General features: G+C 44.8%; 1 protein-coding gene across 6 annotated transcripts in view; it reads right to left on the reverse strand.

The window, feature by feature from the left end:
• Eml1 (EMAP like 1) overlaps positions 1 to 26,415 on the reverse strand; it is a 183,191-nt gene that overhangs the window by 77,243 nt on the left and 79,533 nt on the right. For all 6 annotated transcript variants that reach the window (XM_076849665.2, XM_076849666.2, XM_076849664.2 and 3 more), the window contains exon 2: positions 13,639 to 13,821. In XM_076849665.2, the coding sequence (XP_076705780.2) occupies positions 13,639 to 13,821 (183 nt within the window). The remainder of the gene's footprint in view (positions 1 to 13,638; positions 13,822 to 26,415) is intronic.

The following is a 26,415-nucleotide window of genomic DNA, read 5'->3' on the forward strand; positions in this document are numbered from 1 at the left end:
CGAAATGGTTTCTTTAGGATATTATATAGTTAATGAAACCTATGTTAATAAAACATTACCTGAAGCCATTGATCCATGTGGATTAAAGAATAACAAAAAAGATTTTTATTGGAATAATATGATTGATCCTTGGGAAGAATTTCCTCATTGGTTTCAATGTGGATTTATACAAAGGGCACAAGTCTTTCAGCCTAAGTCTTCAGATGTTAAGATCTATGATTGGTCTGCTTCTGCCCCTCATTTTGATTATAAAAATTATTTTAAGACTAAATCTCAAAAATTTAATCATACTGAAGGAATGTATACAAGTTCTCCTATTCATAGATGGTTCTCACCTGGTTGGGTCACTCCCATATTTCAGAGTGAGCTCCCTAATGGAAAGGTTTCATACTTCCCAGATCTTTTTAGATTAATTGCAGCTACTAATATGGTTCTTTTAACCAGACCTGGTAAAACTCCAGAACCTTTCAATGTTCGTGCTTGCATTAATGCTCCTCATGCTATTTTAGTAGGTAATAATAATACCTTGACAATTAATCGTAATAATAGTGTTTATTCTATTTCCTGTGATCAATGTATGTTAACTAATTGTATACATGCTAATCTTCCAAAAAACTACAATACTTTTATAATTATACATCAGCCTTCCTATGTAATGATTCCTGTCCTTCTTAATGATGATTGGTATGATGATGAAGGGTCACAAATTCTTAAAAATTTTAATGAATTAATTAGACCTAAGCGATTTGTTGCAACATTAATTTTAGGAATTACAGCATTAATAGGAATTATTACTTCTTTAGCTTTATCTACTACAGCTTTAGTTAAAGAAATTCATACTGCTCATCATGTTAATGATTTATCTCATAATGTTTCATTAGCATTAGCTATTCAAGAAAAAATAGATAAGAAATTGGAGGCCCGAATTAATGCCTTAGAGGAAGCTTTGTTATATGTAGGAAACCAGATTCAAAACATAAAAACTCAAATGACAACCAAATGTCATGCTAATTTCAAATGGATCTGTGTTACTCCCTTAAAATATAATCAAACTAAATATGGATGGAATCAAGTACAAACTCATTTATTAGGGATCTGGAATAAAACTGAAATAGGCCCCAATATACAAGATTTACAACAACAAGTAAAATATATAAGTAAGGCTTATTTATCTACTGACTCTACAGCTGACTTTGCTGCAGATTTATACAAAAATGTACAAAAAACTATTTCCAATAGTACTTGGTGGTCATATATGATTAATATTGGTTTTGGCTTTTTATTCATTGTTCTTGTTTGTCTCATTCTTCCAGTCCTCTTCAGACTTGTCTGGAAATCAATCAGAAGCATCTCCGTCCAAATCGAACACCTCAAATTAAAAAATAAAAAAGGGGGAAATGCTGCGCCCCTCCCCTGACTCAGGCAATGGCAAGGCCCTACTGAGGTGGATGGCGCAAGGCGTCCATCCTCTGGAGGAGCGCAGTATGTTTCTGGGAATGGGCTGATTTGTTTTTGTATTCCTTTAATAAGTATACTTGTGACTTCTCATATGACCATTAAGTATGAAGGAAAAAACATGACTTTCCCAATTAATACAACTACTTCTAAAGAATGGATCTGTTTGCTCTAAATGCAATGATTCAGCTGTGGAGTGTAAATTGTTAATGTCTAATGAAAAACTCCCTGTATTCCTGTCAAGGAAGTTTTTGAGAAATTAAATTAAAATCTAGAGAAGAAAAATTAATGTTAAGAAGACAGATTAGTGCTTAGTACTGGGCAACTTGTTCTTGTTCCTGTGCACAATGGTTTGTGCTCTTACTCTTGTTTGATTAAAACTAATAACAAGTCAACCACTTGCCATAACCATGGCACCGGTTCCAGTCAGTAAGTCAAGAAAGAATAGTCAAGGTATAGGCCAATAGTTTGGGACATTTGTAATTATTATTAAAAGTTAACTAAGCAAAAACAGCTCAAAGCAAAACACGAACTGAAAGTACAAATGTTTGCTTATGTATAAGCCAAGATACATTCTTCTATTCTGATTGTAGCTAGGTAATATTTTGTTTCTTTGAATAATGATTCCTGTTTTGTAACCACAAAGTACTGTGAGCCTGCCAAAATGAAAAGTATATATGATCAAGTTCACAAGTAAAGATTGGGATCAACACCTGCACTTTGGTGTCTGTGTTGTTTCTCCACCCCTCTTTCGCCGACTCCTCACCATCCGTTCGTCTCCTGAGACCCCCTGTTGGAGCTGGTCTCCGACAAGGCAGAATGACCATGTCCCTGTTCTTGACTTTTATAGGTACTCCCTCCAGAAGGCAGGGCTCAACTCCCACTCCTTCAGTGTGGGTGGCCCAGTGACTTCCTTCCAAACAGGACACAAGGTGGAGCAGGGAAAGCCTGACCCCTCACAAGGTGGTCAATACGGGCAGAGGTGAGTCACGCCCAGGGCCTGTACCCTGGCAGCAGATGGGAAGAGAGTGACACTCGCCATGGGCTTCCTGCCTGAAACCACAACCCGCGTCTAACCAGGAGTGCAGAAGGCGGCCCCCTACACTGAAGGCCAAGGAACCCCTGACCAGAATTCCCCCAAACTGCCCAGTCATCAAAACAGGGGGCCCGTCAGTCTAGCAGGGCCTTGGGAGACAGATGACTACGCAACATGGTGTCCTGGATGGATGGGTTCCTGGGACACAGCAAGGGCGGGGGCAGTGAGGAATCTGACAGAGGATGGGCTTTCCTTAACACGGCACCAACGGCGGCCCTAGAGAATCGTGAGCAAGAAGGTCACTGGCACAGGGTCCAGGGGACTGGCTGCTCCTGCAACCCTTTGGTAAATATAAGCTCTTCTAAAATAAAAGTTCATTTCAAAACACTAGCATGATTTACTTGTTAATCACAAAATTAAATCTGCCTTAAATTTAGGGTCTTCAAACTACCCATGACAATTCCACACAAAATGTCAATTTTAAAATACCTTCTAGTGCTGAGGTAGAGGGACATACTCCCTTGTTATTTTAATGCAAATAAAGTGGAAAGCCAGTAAGCCAGCACCAGGGAGCGGCCCCCTTCACTCCTGAACAGCCTGCCCGCCATGGGCCTGGCCCTCCTCAGTAGACATGTCGTGGCTCCCAACCAAGACTTGAGTCTCTCTGTCACATCTGCTCTCCTTCCTGCTGTCCGCCTCATCTCAGCCTCCTCTCTCGGCCCTACCCACCTTTCAGTCTCATCCATTCTTTAAGAATACACAGTGGCCGGAGTTATAGCTCAGCATTAGAGCGCTTGCCTAGCACATGTGAGGCCCTGGGTTCGATCCTCAGCACCACATAAAAACAAATAAAGGTATTGTGTCCATCTACAACTAAAAAATTATATATATATAAAAGAATATGCATACTGAGTTCCTAATTTGGATGCACCAAATTTGCATCCACTGGGAACCTCAGAATATGGCTGTATTTGTAAACTGGGTCTTTGCAGGTGTTATCAAGGTAGGGAGCCAGATGAAACCATTGGATTGGGTGGTCCCTAAACACAGTGAGAGTTCCCTTGCAAGAAGGCCATGTGAGGACGCCCAGGGGAAGGCTGTGTGAAGAGACAGGGACCAGCGTGATGTGTCTCCAGATGAGGAGCGCCGAAGACTTCAGGAGCCACCAGAAGCTAGTGGAGCCGTGGAGCAGCACTCCCTTGGAGTACAGAAGGAACTACCTGCCACCTTGATTTGGGCCCAGAGAGTGAGTGGGCTTTGGTGGCACTGTCCTTTTTGTCCCTACTGTTGCTCTCTCTGAGTCTCCCCTCTCAGCCTTCCAGCACCAGCACATCTCCCGCCCTCTGCTTCTGTCCAATCCAGTCTCCTTACAGCTCTGGGCAGAACACCCCAGCAACACTCCTGTCTGCCACGAAACCAGCGCGAGCTTCATAAAAGAATGTTCGATGCATAAAAAATTGCTTGTGAGTTTTAAATTAAAGACTCTCGTTTACCTTTATTCCCAGTTCCGGGACAGCTTCTCCTAGCTCCCACCTCCAGCCACCTAATGCGGTGGTGAGGTTTACAGAAGAGACTAGCGAGAGAGGGAGCGCACGCCAGGGAGTGAGCTTTTATTGGGGAGCAAAAAATTCAAGGGAAAATCCCATCCAATGAAGGTTAAGGGGGGGCAGCATCCCAAGGTCAGGGCCAGCTATTGGGTCTTCGGGGCAGTGGCCAGGCACGCCTCTGCACGGACAAGCCCTCGATCCTGGAAAAGGGTGGGGAAGGCTCTGACATGGCTGTGTCTAAGCGCCTCTCACCCAGCCAGGGAGGTAACTCAAATCACATGCGAGGATGGCCTCCCACACTCCTGGGCCCTGGGGAGCCTGCTGCTGCACCTGCTGCCGGTGGTCAGTTCAGGCAAAATGCAACAGCTGGAATGACAGCAGTCCCCGAGCACCTGGAGCTGGGCAGGGTCAGCAGTGTGGAGCACATGGCGTCTCCTGACCAGCACTGAGGCCTGGCCTGACTCCCACTTTACAACCAGGTCTCAGGAGAAGGGAGGCTGGCCTGCCCCCAGACGGCTGGGCTTGCAGGCGTGCTCCACCACACCTGGCTGCTCATTCCCTCTTGAATTATAGTTCAAATTCAGCCTCATAATAACCTAGCATTGCCCTTCTCCCTAAAGCAGAAATAGGATTTTAAAAGCCTGTGTAATGAAAACTAAGTGCACGCTGCACGGCGTATAAGAAATTTTACCTTAAAATCTACCAGAGTAGCATCAGAAGTAGACAGAACTTTTGGAGCTGGGCTGAGAAATCAGGGAAGAATAGAGGAGAAGGGAGGGAGGGCCAGGGAGCACCCTTTGGATGAGGGTGGGAAGCTCACCCACTGGCAAGATCACTTCCAGCCACACCCCCGACGTGTGACACCACTGACCTCTCCCACACCAGCATCACCCCAGCTCCAACAGTGCACTGAACCCCGATTCTGCACGTGATGTCTCTCCCGGCTCCTTTCCTGTCACCAAATCACAAAAGCATCAGGCACTGAAGCCCTTCGCATTCTCCCTTAGGAGAAGGAAGGGCAGCTGCCCTCCAGACAGCAGGGACTTGAAACCTCAGAGAGGTCCACTCCTGAGGGCCTGGTCACAGCCTGTGGCGCTGAGGGAGGTGGGACCTTTGGGAGGTGGGGTCCAGCAGCAGAAGGAAGCAGGTCACTGGGAGCATCCCCTTATGAGGACAGTGTGACCTGGCCTCTTTTTGCTCTCTTTGCCTGCCGACCACCTTGGGCCACCTTGAGGTGAGCAGCTATCTGCAGCTCAATCTGTGCTCACTCCGAGATGCTCTGCCTCACCACAGCCCAAAGCAACGGGCCAAGTGACCGTGGACTGAAATCTCTGAAACCAGGAGCAAAATAAACCTTTCCTCCCGTAAGCGGGTCACCAGCAGCATTTGTCATAGCAGTGCAAAGCTGGCTGATGGAGCTTCCACTGAACAGGTTCCACCTGGACCACGAGGACAGCAGGGAAGTGGAGCAGCTGTGGCCAATCACTTTCAGAGAAGTGCTCCTTAAAAACACGCCAGGGGCGGCGAGCCCGACTTCCTGCCCTAGTGCCCTTAGGCTCACTGCCTTGCCCACGCCTTGGCATCAGTGCAGAAAGAGTGATGGTGCCCGTCCTGCAGCCTGGGAGTGAGGGACGGAGCTGAGAGCGGGCACGCAGAAGTGGCAGCTGATGAAGTGGCAGCTGATGTCCTGTGGCCACATCGGCATGGAGGAATGCTCCATTTTGGACACCAGGGTGCATCTTGAGTAGCATGAGTCATGGTGGAGGGACCTGAGGCGGCCCGGGGTGCTCCTGCGCACACCAGGAGAGCTGGAGGGAGACCCCAGTCACACTCTCGCCCAGCATCACTTCTGCACTGATGCCAGGCAAAGGGAGGCAGGTGGCAGGGCAGGGTGGGGACTCAGGTGTAAGGTCAGGAACCAGGGCACTGGTGCCTGCTATGTCCCCCACTGGCAGTGTGACCACAGGTGAGGCCCGCTGGGCCCTGCTTTCCTTGCCTACAGGGGAAAGGTTTCTATCTAAATGTTGCTTAGGGAATTTTCTGCTCTGCAGTCCATGCCCCTTCACAGGTGAGAAGAGCGTCTGTCAAGTGACACCTGAGGCTTGCAGTTGACCATGCTGCGTCCCTTCCCGTGGGCAGACTGCCAGGTCTGAGGCCTGAGGGACAGCAGCCAGAGCAAGAGGCAGAGCATGTGTGGCCGGTGGTTTCCTGATGCGCCCCATGCTGACCGACAGTCTCACCAACCACCCCGGGTCAAATTCCCTGCAGTCGCACTCCAGTTAGGAGATGGAAAGATCTCTGGTTCCAACTAAAACATGTCCAGGATGGCAGCAACGGAAACACTCCCCGAGCCAGGAGTGACATTTCTCCTCTCATCTTTCTTAATGGGAGTTTTGGGATACCTAGATTTCAAGAGGTACTAATCATGATGATATATTTTCAAAATCGCAGTTGCTGTAAATACAGAATTTCCAGTATAAGCTAGTCAAACCTACTAAAGCATATTATTATGGGAAGTATCAATCTAAAGATCAACCAATCCCTTTACCTTACATGATATTCATAACTCAGTATATAATATCTGGTATCTACAACTTCCCATTAGATTGAGAAATAAATGTAATTATACGAAATATGATTTTGTCTATGATTATATGTGGAAATACGAAGTTTAATTTAGTACATTTGACCATTATGCATCAGGAATCCCTAATTATCACTAGGCCAGGTGGGCCACATCTGTAATCCCCAGTACTTGGGAGGCTGAGGCAGAGGATATAAATAAAATAAAAAGAGCTGGGAAGGAAGTTCAATGGTAGAGCACTTGCCTAGCACGCATAAGGCCCTGGGTTCCATCTCCAGTACTGCCAAAAAAGAAAAGAAAGGAAGAATTCCTAAATATCTATTTCAAAATCTAAAAGATGTCCATGTTTGGAATAGGAGAAGGCAACCTGGTTTTGCTAAATTGCACAACAAAGTAGATGATTGATGAGTGCTAGGGAAGATTCCTGTCGTCACCACCACCAGGACCTAGCAAAATCTCAGAAGCGTTTGTCCTCCCGCCTAGCAACCCCATTGCTAGGAATCTATCCTAAAGCCGTCCTGGCCAAAATATAAAACACCCTCTGCACAAGGCCAAGCACGGCATAGCTATTTGTAAGTTAGACCCCACAACACTGGCCGAGTAAGCCATGGCCTATCCCCATGTGGAGCTCTAGGCAGTTCTAGAAACGCCCAGCACTGCCCTGCAGGCCTCTGGACACGCCCTTGTGAACAGGGCAAAGCACAGAGGACGGTACCTGGTGCTCACTGCCCCACAAACCTGAAGATGTAAAGCAGGCTTGAACCCTTAACTCTTATTTATTTATTGGTACCAGGGATTGAACCCAGAGGCACTTTACCACTCAGTCACAGCCCAGCCCTAATAATTTTTTATTTTGAGTCAGGGTCTTCTTAAGTTGCTTAGAGCCTCAACCTGGTGATTGTTCTGCCTCAGCTTCCTGAGCTGCTGGAATTACAGTTATGTGCCACCATGCCTGACTTCTTACATCATTAAAATATATATATATTTTTAAATGAGCTTTGCATGGTGGTCCCAACAGCTCAGGAGGCTGAGGAAGGAGAATTGCAAGTTCAAAGTCAGCCTCAGCAACTTAGTGAAGCCCTAAGCAATTCTGTGAGACCCCGTAAAATACTAAAGTAAAATACTAAAAAGATCTGGGGATGTGGCTCAGTGATTGAAGGCCCCTAGGTTCAATTCCTGGTACCTCCTTCCCCCCAAATTTAAATGATCTAAATGTATAAGTTGAGTTTTAATATATTGATCAACAGGTGGATGAGGCTGTCCATTGTACCATTTTTTAATCTGAATTCTGAGGCATGGGTATAGTTGTGCAAGAATGCTGTAACATTAAAAATTCAATATAATAAAAATATGTGCAAAATAGACACTAATGAATTGAATTCATGTCATTTGTTAACAACCTAAATGTCCATCAACCGATGCAAGGATAAACAAAATGTTGCATTCAGTAGAAATATTATTTAGCAATATAAAGGAACGATGGAGGCTGGAGATATAGCTCAGTGGTAGAGTGCTAGCCTAGTAAGCACTGAAAAAAATAAAAGTGAATAAATACACAATAGACATGTTACAACGTGGATGCACTTTGGAAGGGTTATGTTAAGTGAGGGAAGACAGTGGTGACAGCCCTCGTACTGTAGGAGCCCGTTTACAGAAGACCCCTGGAGAATGGGAGGACCCACAGGGACAATGGTGTGGCTGCAAGCTGCGAGAAGAGCCACTGGAAATGACTGTGGAGGAGGGCGGGTTCCTACCTGGGTGATATCAAGATTTCTGTGAATATTAAAAACCAATACAATAAGTGAAATGCATCTCATATTAAACACAATTTAAAAATCTGCTGTTAAAGGAATGGATCAGGCAATTAGGGAACATGAAGGCTAACTTGATATTAGAGGATGTAAAGGAACTGTCAGTGTTTAATGGTTATTAGGATCAGTAATTTACAGACTTAGGGAAGAGTCTTTGTAGCCTGGAGAGACACTCTGCCGTGCTGTGAATCAAGTGACGCTGGTCTTGGGTTTGCTTTTAGGTGACCCACCTCGGAGAGCAGTGGAGTGAGTCCCTGAGGAGGCGGGCAGAGGTGCTGTCCTGCTTGTGTGTATATTTGAACATTTTTGTGTTACGAAGTTTAAGAACAATTTTGACCTCTGAAGAGTTAAGAACTTAATGTTTTCTATAAACAGTGCAAAAAACCTACTAAGCCTGGCAGGGCAACTAATGAGAAAGTGAAAGAAACAGGGTCTTCTAGCTAAAGGAGAGAAATTCTCCCCCTGTAATTCACCATTTTGAGGAGAAAGATACGGAGAACGTGCATAGACGAGAGAGATAGAAAAGGCCATTAGCTCCCTGAAATTGGTTAACCAGGATAAAGAACTAAGTTAATTATTCACTGATTCCATGAGGGCGAATAGCTCCAAGTATTGAATTTGTTAGTTGTACCTACCTAATAAAGCCTGAGGGGAGACCACAGCATAATATTTCTATACAAGGGCGTGCTGAATATGGTCTATTATATTGGAAATACTTTCCAAATCAAATTAAATCTTGGTGGATAAAAGTCTTATCTCAAGTCATGCAGCTATTCATTTCTTAACTATTTGGTTTGATTTGAATCATGCAAATTTTGAGTTCTATTGCTAACACACCTGCATAAGGAAGCAGCCCCCTGGCAAAAAGAATTCCCGAGGTCCTGCCTAGGGTTGTCCCCAGCCAGCTGAGCAACTGGGACAAATTATCCAGCCTCCTGGAGGCCGCTTTTTCTTGTATAAAAAGAGCACAGTAACACCTGCCATGTGGAATTGTGGAGAGGTGAAATTTGCCAACACGTCCAAAATTGCTATTGCCAAGTTCAATCAACAGCAGTAGTTATGAGAATTGTTCTGAAGCTCAGTGTTAAGTTAGGCTAGCACAGGGGCTGGCAGAAGATCTTGGTCTTCGTGGCCAGGGTGGCCAAGGTTAAGGTCTGGGGCTGGAGGGTTTCAAGGTCTTTGAATGGCAGGACTCACTTGCTTGCTGACTGTGCCAACTGAAGCCTTTTGGTTCTTTAGTAATTATCTGATCTATTAATTAATGAAGCTATTAATTAATGTAATTCTCCAATCTATTAATGAGTGGATCCACTAGCTGATATAGCCAATAAAATAGTTTCCAAAGGCACATTAAAGTATTTTAAAAGATAAGCTGCCTAACTATACTCTGAATGAATGAGCATAATTTAAAATAAGAAATATAAACTACTTGCTGGTTCCTGAGTAACAAGAAATAATCCCAGATACATGGAAGAATAGCAAATTTTAATCTACATTTTACATTGAAAATTCCAGCACTAACATGGAAATCAGCCATGCCTGCACACAATGGATCTTTTATTAAGTGAACCCCCACACCCTGATCCTTGAGAACACGTGGGAGCAAACCCGCCTCCTGACGTTGCGAAGAGCCCTGCTGTCCACCTCAGTCTGCAGTAAAAAAGAAGTGATTTTCAAAACATTTTTTCCTGCTTATTAAGGACTAGGTACCACAGAACACTTAGAAACAAACTAAAATTATATAAAAAGTAAAAAAATTTAATCCCACACTCAGAAAAAAAACATTACCAACTTTTGGTCGACTTCATTCCAGTCTTCTCTGCATGACTTTCATCTCCACTTGAAGTGATAGTGTATTCAATTCTATATCCTGCTTTTGACTTAAAATACCGTAGAAGCACTTTCCCTCTTATTACCAATTCTCAGCATTTTCTAAGACTGAACAGGACTTAGCCATATGGAAGTAACCGATTTGGGGCTTGCCCTGTTGCCGGCTGGCCCTATTGCTTCCCATTCGGGGTCTCCACTGTGCCCAGCTCTGCAGGGATCCCTGCATCCCTCAAGCGCTCTGCTCTCTCCAAATCACAATAGCAGCATCTACAGGGTCTGCTCACTATGCTCGGCCAGCAGCGAGACCCCCACTCCAGTCACGTCTCTGAAAAACAATACTACGAGCAGGAACATTAAGAAGATAGGCCTTGGGGATGGTGTTGTGGCTCAGCAGTAGAGCGCTTGCCGGGCATGTGTGAGGCACTGGGTTCGATCCTCAGCACCACATAAAAATAAGTAAATAAAATAAAGGTATTGTGTCCAACTACAACTCATATGGATGTGTGTGTGTGTGTATGTGTGTGTGTGTGTGTGTGTGTGTGTGTGTGTGTGTGTGTATAAAATTTTTTAAAAAAGAAGAAGATAGGCCTCCATAAACTTCAAACTACTGGGTTATCTCTTCTCCACTATATGGTAATCCAAGGTCAGCAAAATGGGGACACGCCGAGTGGAACAAACTGTTCCTATGGTCCATGAGCCCCCAGCAGCATTGAGGCTAGCGAGTATTAACTGCAGGCTAACAGTCAAGGACACCACCCGCAAAGACGGACACTTCGGGCACTGGCTTCCAGCTGAACCACCTGAGCACTCTGAATGTTCCCTGGCTTCTAAGGCAGCCTCTTCCTTTGTGGTGCAACCGCCCACGCTGTCACCTAGGCAAAGAACAAGGATACACACCTGCAGCTCCAAACATTGAGCCTAGAGTTTCTGTCAGTTAATCTTGGGGTTGGGGGAGTCCCTTAATATTTAAAGCTCAGAATGCCCATGTCCAGCCTATCTCAAAGCTGTAACAGGAACAAGAGCCAAAATATTGCAAAATGATAACAATAACAGAGGTCAAGCATCCCTGATCCAAAAATCCAAAATGCCTCCCAAATTTGAAACTTTTTGAACACTGACATGACACCACAAGTAGAAAATTCCACACATGACAGGTTGCCGTAAAAATACAGGCATGCAGAATCACTGTAGAAAACTGCTGCTACCGCCTGGATCCGGAGTGGCTCCCAAAGGCCCTGTTTTCATGGACTGTTCCCAGCTTGGGGCTACTAGAAGACGTGGGCCTAGTGGGAGGTCTTCTGGTAAGTGGGGGCGTGCCCTGGAAGGGCACATTTTTTATCCACTCTGAGGCCATGAGGTGCATGGATTCGTCATGCAATGTCACCATGATGTGCTGCCTTGCCACAGGCCCAGAGCCATAGCAGTAGTCAATCATGGACCAAAACTATGAGCCAAAATAAAACTTTCCTTTTTATGAGTTGACTATCTCAGGCATCTGTACAGTTAATGGAGAACTGATTAACAAGATGACCTTCTGATACATAAGGTGTATAAGAAACATACATTAAAAAAAAAAGAAACATACATAAAAAAAGAAACATACATGAATTTTGTTAGGATTCATCCCCAAGATATTTCATGAAGTATATGTAACTATTTCAAAATCTGAAAAAGTCAGAAATACTTCTGATCCGAGTGTTTCAAGTAAGACATGCTTGACCTGTAATAACACAGCCTCCCAAAACCCTAACATATCTCACAGAGGAAATCCTACACCAAACTGTGGCTAAAGAGTGCAGGGTCAGGCCATGGTGCAACACCATGGCCAAGGGGCAGCTCTCTACAGAGGGGTACCCACAGCTTCTGATGCATATGCTCCCCTCCCCTGTCCTCCCCTGCCCTCCCCTCCTTAGCTGCGCAGTGCACAGAAACCACGCCTGCTCCCGGGAGACCTCCCACTCGTCCACTTTCTGTGGACTCCATCTCTCAGTGACCTGCTGGCTTTCATGATTAGATTCATTTTCACTTATGAAGAGCAAGGTATAAAAAAAAGTCAGGTAACTATGAAAAAATAAATCATTTCTCTTAGAAGAAGTTTTACATAAACCAAGCTTCCTCATAATCAAGAAAATAAAACTCCTGGGCAAGCCCTTTATATTGTTTTTTCCCTACTTTTCTAAAAATAAAGTTTTAGAAGTTTGAATCTTCATAAGGCAACTGCTTCAAATGTACCCTCTGGGATACAGTCGTCATCACATTTATTTTTGGAAAGCTGAGTAGGTCAAGAATACCTAAAATAACCTGGTTTCTATTTAAAATACCCTGACCACTTTGCAACTCAGAAGGAAAAAAAGATTACTTAAAACAATTATTCAAAATACAGACATCCGCTAAGCATGTGTATCTCACACGCAGTGGGTCAGGACTCCCCTGAAGGACAAAGAGAGAGATTTCCTTTCCCAGATGTGTGAAAATGCAGCCAAGTACTTGAGAAAAAAATTAAGAGATACGCTGGACAGTCATCTCCACGCCAAGAAAAACATATTAACTGTGAAGTGATCTGCTGAATCCAAACAAAAAAGAAAGGCATTTTTCAAGGGATCTCAACATGTTCTTACCAAAGGAACCTTTCAGCCATGACGGCAGCCACCGTGAACACGTTGTGGCAAAAGAGCAATGGCACCCATCCAGCGCAGGCCTCGGGGCCCACCCAGTCAGGGAGACATTTCCGAGGTATTTATTCCCCAAATTTTAAGCAGTACCTACCACAAATACTTTTTAATGCCTCATTCCCAGGAGCCACAGGACATGAAACAGTGACTTAAATCTGCCAGAAATCCACTGGCACAGACCTCTGCGCAGGTTGCCCCCGCCCCACCCCACGGCAGAGAAGACTCGAGACAGAAGGGGAGGCTGGCAGGGAAGTCAGTGACACCATCAGGACTCAGAGCGCCTCAAGGAGGGGCCCCACCTCCGTGCCCTGGCTGGGGGCCTCCCTGGTGGCGTACATCAGTGAAGCGTGTGCTGTGCGAGCTGAGGGCACAGAGATGGGAGCTGGCAGCAACCAATCCCTGTGGGGCCCTCCGAGGGGCTACAAGGAGCGGTTCCTCTGCAGGCTGTAGCCCCACAGCCTTGATGAACACGGCTCTCAGCAGGGCATGTGGACAGTCCCTTCTCCGACCCAAAGGGCACTGAATGACCACACAAATGCACACCCCTTAGACAGTGTGATTCACCAACATTGTGCCAAAAATACTGCCACACTTTGCGTGGTTGTTTTGACAGAGCGAATTGTTGTACTGTGATTCTGAGTTTTGCTGCTGTCAGCGATCTCAAGGAGACCCGTGCCGCACCTCGTTCCTGAATAATGCCCACCTTTGGTAGGTCCTTTCCTGTTGAGCACAGCCTGCTGCTCCTCAGTGATGTTTAGCCGCCGAACCACGTCGGCCAGAGCTGACTTGAGCAGCTGGATGTCGTCTTCCTGCATCTGGACCCGCTGCTCCAAGGAGGCGATGCGGTCTGACACCTCCATGCTACTCGCGGCAGACGCGCTGTCATCTAAGCCAAAGGGAAGATGGGGAGAGTTTTAGACGCTCCCAGAGCAATCACATCTCCAAACACAGGCTGGCACAAGGCTCCAACTAGACTGTAAATTGTGCATTGTTAATTGTAATTTATAAACTGAAAACGAAAATTGTAATTTATAAACTGGAAACTTGAGAGACACAGACAGAATGAAAAGAGCGCAGGAGAAGGCAGATCTGTCCCAGCATTGCCATGTGCTCCAGCCCTCCCTCTTCCTGTGCTTCAGCTCTCACTTCTCCGGTGCTCCAGCTCTCCCTCCTCCCGTGCTCCAGCCCTCCCTCCTCCCGTGCTCCAGCCCTCCCTCCTCCCGTGCTCCAGCCCTCCCTCCTCCCATGCTCCAGCCCTCCCTCCTTCCTGTGCTCCAGCCCTCCCTCCTCCCGTGCTCCAGCTCTCCCTCCTCCTGTGCTCCTTTCATTCTGTCTGTGCCTCTCAAGTTTCAACTGTGGTTTTAACTGCTGTTTTCCTTTTCTGCAAGTTGGCCAACTTACTGTCTTTTCCATGACATTAAAAACTCAGAAGCAGAAGGGATGCAGGCATCTGTCCACTTCACCTGCACAGAAGTCTGTTCTGCCTGGTCTGCTGGCTTGTGTTCAGCCATGCTGACAGTAGGCCACACAGGGCTATGTCAGTTGAGTTTGAAGAACAAAGCGCCGAGTGGCCCACTGTGCTCGGTACACAGCATGGCAACCCCCATGCCCCACAGCCAGGCGCTCCGGCATCCTCCTGCCTTTCCGGCCTCCCTGCCACTGTCCTCCCCTTCGCCTACCTGCTCCAGGGGGCTGGCCTCTCCTCCCCTCGGGATTTTTGTTTCTGCATTGCCTTTGCTTGGGCCGTTTCTCAGACAACTTTTTGCATGACCAAATTCTTATGCTTGAGACTCAACTCAAATAGGAGCTTTTTGGAGAACCTTCCCAAAAACTTTATCTAAAGCTGTTACTTTCTATTTCATTGACCTTATTTATTGCACAGCATGTTCTAAAAACTATAATGGTCTTGTGCCGCAGTCTGGCTGGGCACAAATCACGAGCCACTCACAGCTTTGTAGATTCAAACAGCAATTCTTTATTCCCGATCTCACACCGACACTCTACAAACACGTTCTGGGGAAATCCACGTTCTCTGCCCAAATCCACACCTCCACTGGGCTTCTGTCTCCCAAAAAATACTGTCTGAATCCCTAAGAACTCAAGAGGAACTCAGGCAGCAGGATACACCCTATTCCGGGCAGGAATAATCTTCCTAAACCGGCAACGCCCTAAACTCGGATTATCCTAAACCAGGAACACCCTAAACACGGATCTGCCCTGGTCCTTGAGCAAGGTCACCTTCCACTAAGCAACATGGGGGTACGCTGGCAAGGAAATTGTCATACCTACTCGGCTAATGGCTCCCAGCAGTCTTGCTGGCATGTTCACTGCTACCCTTCCACCTGGAATGTGAGCATCAGGGAGGAATTTCTGCTTTGGGGCATGTCAGACTAAAAGAACCTCCTGGAAGCACCCTCCACCCCATGCAGAAACCAAAAGCCTGAAGTAGCATAAAAAAACAAAACAAACAAACAAAAACACTACCTGAAGGTACAGGGAAGAGAACAGAAACATACACTCTGGTGGGCACTCACACTTGCCCTAGTGGGAAGCTCACTCACCTAATGAAAGCTCATAGATTCTGATGGGGAGCTCACACTGAGACTCTGGCGGGCACTATGGGCCCTTGTGCTCACACTTAGACTATGGTGGGGAGCTCACACTTGGACTCTGGTGGGCACTCTCATTTAATCTCCAGAGGGATGCTCACACTGAACAATGAAGACTTCACATTCACTTAGAAGAAGTAATGTAGGAAACTATACAAGAAGCCTGTCTCATTGCTTTTACCCTGGGGCTAAGCAGTGCACTCAGTGGTGAGGGCCCAAGTGGTAAACTTTGAAATATTTTTGCCCTAAGAAATTTAAAAAAAAAAAAAAAATCAAGTCAGGAAACATTACTGGAAAAGGTGGGAAAATCCTACAAGGAAAAAAGCAAGAGAAGGGTCCCCAAATCCCATCTGCTCAAATCTCTGACTGATCTGTGAACTGCACACACGGAACAGAGAAGTACTCCAGCCAACCACAAAACATCAGAACTGAGAGTGGAGCTGTTGGCCCAGAAATAGGGTCTGCAGCTGAAGTCCAGACAAGTACAGCACCTATTAACACAAAGGAAACACCACCAAAGAAAAAAGATATCATGTAGATGACACTATGTAGCTTAACATTCACAATGCCCAGCACATAATTCAAAATAACCAAACACACTAAGAATAAAGAAATGGAGCACATTCTCAAGAGAAGAGAAAATAGAATTGAGTCTAATATCAAGAGGAACAAAATATTGAAACTACCAGATGAGGAATTTTAAATAGATATTATAACTATTCTAAAAGGGAAAATTAACATTCTTTCAATGAATAAAAATTCAGCAGAGAAATAGGAAATCCCAGCAGAATAGAAACAATTAAAAAGAGAACCAAATATACATTCCAGAACTTATACATATATATACATACACACAATTTCTGAAATAAAAAGTTCACTGCATGGACAACAACTGAAAGGACACACAGAGGAAAGATCAAGAAAACCTGAAGGCAGGCATATCGGAAGCAATGAAGATGACGGACACAAAAAAAATCCTGACCAAAAATTAAGAGAGCTGTGGGAATCTACTAGGCACTCTCAGCAGTCCAACACACATTTAATTGGCACACAAGGAAAAGCAAGAGAATAGGGCAAAAACAAAATCTAAAAAACAATGGTCCAAATATGCCAAATCTGATGTGCAGGAATATACAATTGCAAAATGCTAATCAAATACCAAGAAATAGATGGACATGATTAATTTCTCTGACAAAAAATTATATGGGTACTGTTTATGATATTTTTTAAAAAGCTAGACCCAACTATAGGCTGTCAACAAGAAATGCACTTCAATATGAAGATACAGATAGAATGGAAGTAAATGAATAAAAAAAATACACCATGCAAACAGTAAGCAAAAGAAGGCTGCACTACTGTTAATGTCAAATAAACTAGGTGTCTGATAAAGTGTATATTACACACACAGTCATTTCACAATGAAAAAAGGGATAAAAACCAGGAAGATTCAACAATCTAAACATGTGTGTGCCCAATATAGAGCTTCAAAATATAGGAAGCAAAATTTGACTGAGTTGAAATGTAAAATAGATAATTCTACAATTTTTCCTGAAATTTTACACCCCATCTTTCAGTGACTGATGAACAACTAATAAAAAAAAAAATCAGTGAAGTCACAAATAATCTAATAGTATAAACAACACTTACTTGCTACAGACAGAAAACCACACCTATATGACAGTATATATGGTACATTTGCCAGGATACATCAAACCTGAGCCATAAAACAGACTTGAACAAGCTTACAGATTAAAAAAATACATCCTCTGACTACAATGGTATTAAAATAGAAATTTTAAACAATAAGACAACAAATATTTGTAAGTTAAATACTTCTTAAGTCAAAGAAGAAATTACAGGAGAAATTAGAAAATTGTCTCATTGAAAGGTAATGAAAATACAATGTATCAAAATGTATGAGAGGCAGCTAAATCAGGCTTTGAGGGAAATCAATAGCTTCAAATCCCTGTATTAGGAAAGATTGATTAAATGTAAGTTTCACAAAACAGGGGTCTTTTTTGCTGGTTCACTGTTCTATGACTTGGTCCCTAACACAAAATAGGAACTCAATAAATATTTGGTAAATAATTGATAAATGGGTAAACAATAATTTTTAAAGCATGCATTAAATTAGATGATGGGGATATATAGATGACTGATTCACTGACCCATATCCTTAAGAAGTTCCCTGTCTAATGGAGAAGAGACATGCCCACAAGTTTTAATTGATACATTGATAAATCGTATACAATTGATAAAATTGTACAACTGATATATTGTATAATTCAGAAATACACAAAGTGATAGGCAAATCCACAGATGGGAACATTAACTATATCTGGAAAGATAGGATCATGTAGGGGTTGGTTCCTGTATGCAAGCTCTGCCAACTCTATAAATAATAGATAATTGTTTCATTCACAGAAATATTTTTAAGTGTGTCTGTGGTACCTCTAAGAAAGAATAACACATTAAATATCTGTAAATTAACAAAACTTATTAACTATCTAAGTACATTTAAAACTTCTAAACTCACCTGGACATGGTGGTTCATACCTGAGGCAGGAGGATTACAAATTCAAGGCCAGCCTTGAATTTGTAATCCTCAAATTCAAGGTGAGACCCTATCTCAAGATAAAAAATAAAAAAGGCTAGGGATGTAGTTCAGAGGTAGAGTACCCTTGGGCCCAATCCCCAGTGACAAAGGGGAGGGTTGCAGGGTGTAGCTCAGTGGTAGAACCCCTGGGTTCAATCCACAGTATTACAAAATAATAATTGCACTGAAAAAAAAAAAAAAAAAAAACATTGTGCCAGTCCTTTTTTCTAACTTAATTGTATTACTTTTTATTTTTTGCAGTGCAGGGAATCAAACCTAGGGCACACTCAAGCTAGGCAAGCATTTTTTCATTGAACTACATCCCCTGTCCCATCAAAGCCTTTTAAAAAGTATTATCCTAGCCATATCTCTTTAAAGAATCAAACTATGAAGCCTGAAAAACTTGAAATATCCTCTCTCACTCTCCTCCTCTCCTAGAACTCTATGTGTCATTTCCGTGCTCCTATAGAATCCCATTGCATGTCAGGAGTACTGGTGGATCTCTGGGCCTGCCTTGCCTCTGTCCCTCCCTGTAGATTAAGACACACACACAGTGCATTTAGACTCAACAGTGAGAAAACCAACAACCCAATTTAAAAAATCGTGAGAGAAAACAGGCAAAAGACTTGAACATGATAAGATGCTCAAGGTCATTAGTCACCATGGAAAGGCACACTGAGCAAGCAGGTGCATAAAGGTGCACGCCTGCCACCCCTGCACTCGGAGGGGGTGGCAGGTGGATTGCCTGAGCCCATGAATTCGAGACCAGTCCCAGCAAAGTGGTGAGACACGTCTCAAAAGAAAGACTGGAGATATGGCAAGCATTGCAGTGGTTAAAGAATGCTGACGCCACCAAATGCAACAACATCCAGCAAAGGAAACCCTCCTCCGGGCAGCCAGGACCAGGGCAGTCTGACCCCTTGGAAGGCAGGTTGGCACTCTCACAGAGTCAACAAGCACTTTCCTCAGGACCTAGCTCTTCCCAGGTCTTTACTCTAGAGAAAGGAACACATCCAGATACAGGTCTGTCTCCGTGGCTCTACTGGTGAACGGACAGAGTGTGGCATCCACACAGCCGAGCACAGCTGAGCAACAGAAAGTGAACCAGGTCACCCAGAACAACATGGGTGGGTCTCAAAGGTGTTACCTGAGTGAAGGGAGCCAGTAGCAAAAGGTGAGTGGGTAGGAATCCATGCAATGACACTCTCCAAAAGACAACCATAGAGGAGAACAGATGGGGTCACCCGGGGTTGAGAGGGGCGTGGCGCAGGGGAATTGGGGGTGGATGATTACAGTGCTCTGTATCCTTGAAGCATGCAGCTGCGCAAATCCATATGGTATTCCAATGACTGAATTACCTCAAAACTGCTTTCCTTAATGTTAACCTACAAAATAGCTTTGTGAGAGTCCAAGTGCAGTAAGATTCATGCACTGGCTTTGCCAGTTTGGGAGGTCATACTTCTGCTTGTTGGGACTGGTTGCCATTAGACTCTGATATCCCAGCTGAGAAATGCTTCTCTGAAACAATACGTGCTGCCCAGGGGAAGAGACACCCCTCAGCGCTGCCCGACTCTTGCGAGGGCAGCAGATTTGTGGAATTCCTCCTTTGTCCTTTGACCTGGAGAGTAGAGTAGGAAGCCCCACTTCAGATGAAACAAACTGGGAGAGAGAAATGGGAAGATAAAAGGTGTTTTATATCTGTTTTCCCTCAGAGGAGCAGCAATCGAGCAGCCTAAGGTAATCTGCTCAGGTGTGATCAAAAGAAAGGGCGAGCAGGTCTGAGCACAACTGTGGCAGGGGAGTCTGGCCAAGCCAGCTTCGTCGGGGGTCTCTGGCCCGGGAGGAGGCAGGGAGGTCTCAGGTGGGGAACCATTCGGGGGCTAAGTGGGTGAAAGAGGCACACCCTGGATGCAAATGCCAACATGGCTGCTTTTAAGTGACCGAGGGCATACGGGTTAATCTCTAGGTACCTCGATTTCTCCTGCAGTAAAATAGGGACAACAGCAGTATCTACTTTGAAGGGTTATGGTAATGTCAAGTGAGTTAATAAATGTAGAGCACTTGGAAAATATATATAAATATATATGTATAGATGGATACAATATCTTTGTTTTATTTATTTTTGTATTTATTTTTTATATGGTGCTGAGAATCAAACTCAGTGCCTCATGCATGCAAGGCAAGCGCTCAACCACTGAGCTACAACCCCAATCCCCATTTTTTACATATAAGGTGAATATATAAATGTAATATATTAGTTATTATTACCAATTACCAAAGTAAATTCAAATTTAACATTTCCTTTGAAATTCCTATGTGCTAATATGCAAATTGGCATTGAATAAGTAATTAGAAACTGGTATTTTAATATATAATACTATGTATTTTTTAAGTTATGAGAATACTATAGTTTGGATGGTAAATGTTGCCCAAAAGTCCATGTATCAAAGACTTGGTCCCCTGGGTGGCACTATTAAGAAATGCCAAAAAATCAAAAAAACAAACAAACAAAAAAAGAAATGCCACCTTTGGGAGGTAGGGCCCACTGGGAGGCCCTTAGGTCACTGTGGGAGGTGCTTTGAAGGGGACTGTGGGACCCCAGTCTCCTCCTATTTTTTTTTTTTTTTTTTGCTTCCTGGCCACAAGGTGAGTAGTTTTGCTTCACCATGTAGGAGAGGCACAAAGCCTCACCACAGGCCCAAAGTCACCTGGCCTATTGGGCCAATTGATCATGAACTGGAAACTTCAAAACTATGAGCCAAAATAAACCTTTTTTTTAAATAAGTTAATTATCCCAGTTACTTTGGCACAGTGATGGAAAGATGACTAACAGAAGCTGCAGTGTACAGAATCATGAATTTCTATCATCTCCGGGGTTGTTCATGCTGACAGCAGGTTTTAGAGAGGGCACGCATGCTCACTGGGGCCCAGGCAACCCAGTACTGGAAAGGAAATGAGCATCTGTAGTCCAAGCTGGGATTTCACCACACAGAGTAAGACCAGCCTGCTGCCACCTCCTAAAAATCCAGTTTAACTCAACATCACTGCAGCTAATAGAAGGGTGGATAGAAGGGATGGGTGGGTGGTTGGATGGACAGAGTGTAATAAAATGCGTAAGTCAGGCGCTGGGCTGGGGCTCAGTGGAACAGCAGTCACCTAGCACGTGGGAGGCACTGGGTTCAATCCGCAGCACAAAAATTTACAAAAAATGCAAAAGTCACCCTTTTAATTACATTGTCAAATTTGAACAGGAAAAAGCTTGATTTTCATATTTTACAAAACAAAAATTCCCAAGCATCTCAGATTTGCCTTCAAATATAAACTGATCTGTTCACAAGAACCTCTATTTGTGAGATTGCTAAAGTCTCCCCCGTGATATGATCCCAGTGCTTTTCAAATCCTGCCAGAATCACTGCTCTAAGCTGTAATGGATTTTCTTCCTTCTACTTCTGAGGATTAATGTTAAGAGCACAGAGGAGACTTGGCAGCAGGTGAGTCTGGGGCTCTCACCCTCTTGCTTTCAGGAAAGGTCAGCCTTGCTGCTCAAATGACTCACACTTCAGCTCAGCTGGGGACCTGATTAGCATAATGAAAATGAACCCCAGAGCCTGGGCTAGCCCCACAGACCCTTTCCAACTCCCCACATTCCACAGGACTTCACAGCTCCAGGGGGAAGGCTGCATCTGAATTGTCAAAGACCTCACTAGATTAGGATCATAGCACAAATAAAATCTTAAGTTATCATTCTGAAGTAAGGTGCGTTCCTGCGCTTCTACAGTTTACCTAAGGAAGTCATTAAAATAGTGTTGGCGTTAGAGCCTTTTATCTTAATGCTTCCAAAACTTTCATGTTCTTGTCAATAATCGCTTTGCTTTGTAGCATTAGAGGGAGGTATAAAAAAGAGGGTCTCACTGAGTTGTTGAGGCTGGCCTTGAACTTGAGAGCCTCCTGCCTCAGGCTCCGGAGTAGCTGGGATTATAGGCATTATAGGCATTTGCTGACTTCCTGGGGTATTTTAAAGTGGTTTTAAGGACTACTCTCTGAACTGGAAGAAATGGGGCACCTGCTCACTCTTTGGGGAAGCCAGGGAATTGCTCGTCCAGCACAGTGTGTGGGGGTCTCTTCACCGGGCAGCAGGTGACCATCTCCCAGATAGTAGCAACAACAGCGGCACTGACTCCAAAGGCACAGAGTGGACATGATTTACTCCTAGCCAGGCTCAGCTCACAGTGAGTGATACGTGGTGTGAGGTTCTGGTGATTCTAAGACCTTGCTGTTGTTAGGGCCCTTCCTGGAGGTCAGAGGGGGCTATTAATTTTAAAAGGTCAACCTAGAGCTCTGGTTGTGCTCCGTGGTAGAGCACTATGCCTAGCATGTGTGAGGCACTGGGTTAAATTCTCAGCATGGCATATAAATAAAGGTCAATTGACAACTAAACAAAATCTTAAAAAAAAAAAAAAGGTCAACCTAGAATCTGCCTCTTCTATGTTGAGATGTCCTTACTACCTTTTCCTTAATTATTTAAAATTAGATGATGCCAAAGCCACAGCCACCCTCCTCTCCACATGGGGGGTGTCAGAGCCTGTGCCGCATGCCTAATCTCTATCCACGCGACATCCTTTGGCTTAGCTGCTGTCCCACTTCACAGATGAGGACAGAGAAGCTCTGTGCCTCTCTGCCTTATCTGAGGTCACACAGCTGCAGGGCGACAGGCTGAGGCCAGCTGTGAGGCCCAGGCTCTTCTCAGCAGAAGTAAGCACCGCCCACTCAGATGAAAGCACCGCCCCTGTGGGACTCCATGCTGCTAACAGAACACACACGGAGTTTCTGCATCCTCTTAGCTTTTCCAAAATAGCAGATAAATGCTGTTGAATTAAAAAAAAAAAAAAAAAAAAAAATCTCACTGGATTTTACTATTTTAGAGTCAATAAGGAATGATAACTTTTTCCAATCATTTGCAAAAAAAGTCTAATATAAAAGTTGGCTTTCCATGTTATGCATCATATGCAGAAAAATTATATTGTCATCCTCTGCGCCACCCTATGTGCATCCAATAGCAAAGGGAGCATGGAAACAATAAGTGTCATTTTTAGGCCTGGAACTCGGGCTTCCCGTCAGATTCGCAGCCCTGGGTGCCACCTTGGCTGAAGGATTCCAGCTATATTTCTAAACCAAGACTGCTGATTTTCCTTGGATCATCTGGACAGTCAGAAGCCTGAGTCCTGCTCCTCCCTGGGCTGGACCTCCACCAGAGCTCTGGCTCCAAACCTATCACTTCATAGAAAATTACAGGACTCTGCCATATCTCAAAATAAACTCGTCTCCTTGAAGCTCATGAACTAGTGTTGGCACTACTGACTGTGAAAGGCTCAGCAATAGCCCTGGATGGACACAGCAAGGTTGCCATTGCCTACCAATTAAGAGAACTGCAGCAGAACCCTTGAATCTGGGGAGGGGTGGTGTAAAGAACGCAGTAGGTTTGGAGTGTCCCCCAAGGCTCATGTGCTGAAGGCTTGGTCCATGGAGGGACTCACAAGCTGACGGCTTCATTGGCAGCTGGTGGAACTGTGGGAGGTGGGGCCCAACTGGAGGAAGTAGCGGATCAGTGGGGGCATGCTCTGGAAAGGAGCAGCTTGTCCCCAGCAGTCCCCTCCCCAGCTTCCTGGCTACCATGCCTCCCACCATTGTATTCTGCTAGAGCAACGGACCTGGCCAACCTTGGGCTTAACCTCTGAAACTATGAGCCAAAAACTCTTTCCTTAAGTTGATTTTCCTAGGTATTTCATCACAATGATGAAAAAGTTAACTAACAGATTTTTTTTTTTTTAATTTTAGACTGTATAATGGTAGTAGGGAGACCAAAAAAAAAAAAAAAACCAAACAAACAAAAAAACATGACATCACCCTAAGAAGCCATATGACCGTTTAGGCGACATGGAGTTTAAAGCTAACAAAATTTCAGCTCAATAAGGAGAATACTGTTGGGATCCCTCTGGACCAGTGCTACCCTGGGCAACACAGCTAACCCTGGCAGTTTCCCAGTCTTTGGTGCTCGGTGTTGCAAGAGAGACTGGCCAACAAGCAACCACCGTGGAGACACAAGAAGAGAGGAGAGGGCAGAGCAGGCCCCGCTCCTCCCGACTCTCCTTCCAGTTCTGGGCATGAACCCAGGGCCTTGCACAGCTGGGTGAGCTCTCTGCATGAGCCCCACCCAGCCCTGCCCCAACGCTCTCAGGCCAATCACCAGGCCACAAAGTGACCCAAGGACTGGGCACACGAGCTCCAACACCGGGGAGGGATGAGCAGGCCTCTGACCAGCCGCTTCCATTTCATCAGTGAACAATCATTGACAATCAGAGGAGGAAGAACCATCATCTGTGGGTGATAAGCTGAGAGTTGAGGAAATTCACAAATAAATTTCTCCAGCTCTCTTTTCACCTTGCTGACCACGGTCCTCAGTCAACAAAGACTTCCCAGGAAGGCCTTGATTCCTTGCTGTCTCTGGAATGTTGACAATGCTACACACACGTGCAGGTGCCAGCAGGCGTGCACACACACACTATCCTCCGCCTTGGCAGAAGCAGCTGTTTCCATCAGGAGTGACAGGCCCTGCGCCGTGAGCTTGACAATCCCTTCCCACACGCACACTTTCCAGCCTTGAGGCAAACGAGGGATCGTCTGCTGGGCAGAACCGTACTTCTGGGGATGGAGGAGCAACGTGCTTTAGAACCTGGCTGTGTGCCAGGAGGGTCCAGTGCCAGATACCGTGATAGCAGCAGAGGCACATCCTGTCTCTGGGACAGCTGGGAGGGGGTGGGGGACTCAGATCTTTTAATAATGGTCCTAGCAAGTCACACAAGATCACCAAATCCCAAACGTACAAGGAAAGATTAAAGCTATGGAGGTGAGCGACTAGACGATGAGCCTGAGGACAGGACCTGGGAGAGGCCCGCTGCGCAGCCTCAATGCTCATTTCACATGGAGACTACTGCCAGCCTTCCCTTGAGAACTGGCTGTACCCTGAAAGATGCTGGGTCATAAGCTGATTTAACAAAAAGCATCTAAAAGGTAGTTTTAATTTTTAAAAAATGATAATAAGGTTTCAAACCTTTCAGTAAATAGAATAAAAGAAAAGCTCTTTTAAGCTGGGCACAGTGGTGCACACCTGGTCCCAGCTACTCAGCAAGTTAAGGCAGGAGGATCACTTGTGCCAAGTTCAAGGTCAACTAGGCAACACTGCAAGATGCTGTTTCAAAAACAAGCTTATTTTTTTCCATTAACTTGCATATTATTTATTTCCTATTTAAAGTATTACCTGTTACAACACCCGTTACTCACTGACTTCTGAACTTAGAGGTTTTGCTGAGATTCACATAATGTTCCCTTGCCCTTGAGGACCTGTTCTGAACAGCTGAGATGAAAATCAGAAATGCACAGTTTAAATAGTCAAAATGCACCAAAGGGGCCGAAGCCACAAACTGTCTGCCCGAGATGAGAACTTTCTGGAACACACTGCAGCTAGTGGTCCCTCGTCAGGAGGTCACCGTGGGTAAGTTCAGCTGGCCAAAGACACTTAAGAAGCAAAGAGAAACAGAGCCCAGAGGCACAGAGATCGTCTCCAGCACTCTCAGTCCCAGTGAGGCCAAGCTCTAGGCTAACTCCCGTCACTCCATGAGGTCTCTGCCTTGCATGAACGCCACGGAAAGCCTCCCTGTGCACCAGCTAGCCTGAATGGGGCTGTGCTTTCTAATAATCTAAATAAGCCAAAGCAGCACAGGAGAGAAAGCGGGAAACCACCTGGGTAAAGCAAGCACTCTCATTCAAAGAAGGCAGTCTCACCTCCTAAAACACTCATTTATCAATCTTGAAGAAGTTACCCATAACGTGAGAAGAAAAGCTTAGTTACTAATCAATGAAAATACCTTAATATCTATTAGTAAAACCGTGGGCAAAAAGCTGTTTAAATTTCAGATGTTAAGATTCAAAAATGAAATCTCTATTTTTACTTTTTGTTTTCAGGTCAAAACCAAAATGTTTAAACATTTACTTGCTAAATGTATTTTTCTCATTATTAAATTGTAGACGCCCCCCCAAAAAAAGACACTTAAGAAGGAAAACACGTATGTAGGTTCTCGTAGAACTTCCCTCTCGCTCACGACCAGAAAGTGGAGCCACAACAACCGGACACCTAGAGGAATCTAGAGAATCCAGGAATCCCAGAATCTAGAGGAAGTCTGAGATGGAGCCTTCTGCCCACACTCCTTTTTTATGACTG

The sequence above is a fragment of the Callospermophilus lateralis genome, chromosome 3 (assembly GCF_048772815.1).
Source record: "Callospermophilus lateralis isolate mCalLat2 chromosome 3, mCalLat2.hap1, whole genome shotgun sequence".
Lineage (NCBI taxonomy): Eukaryota > Metazoa > Chordata > Mammalia > Rodentia > Sciuridae > Callospermophilus > Callospermophilus lateralis.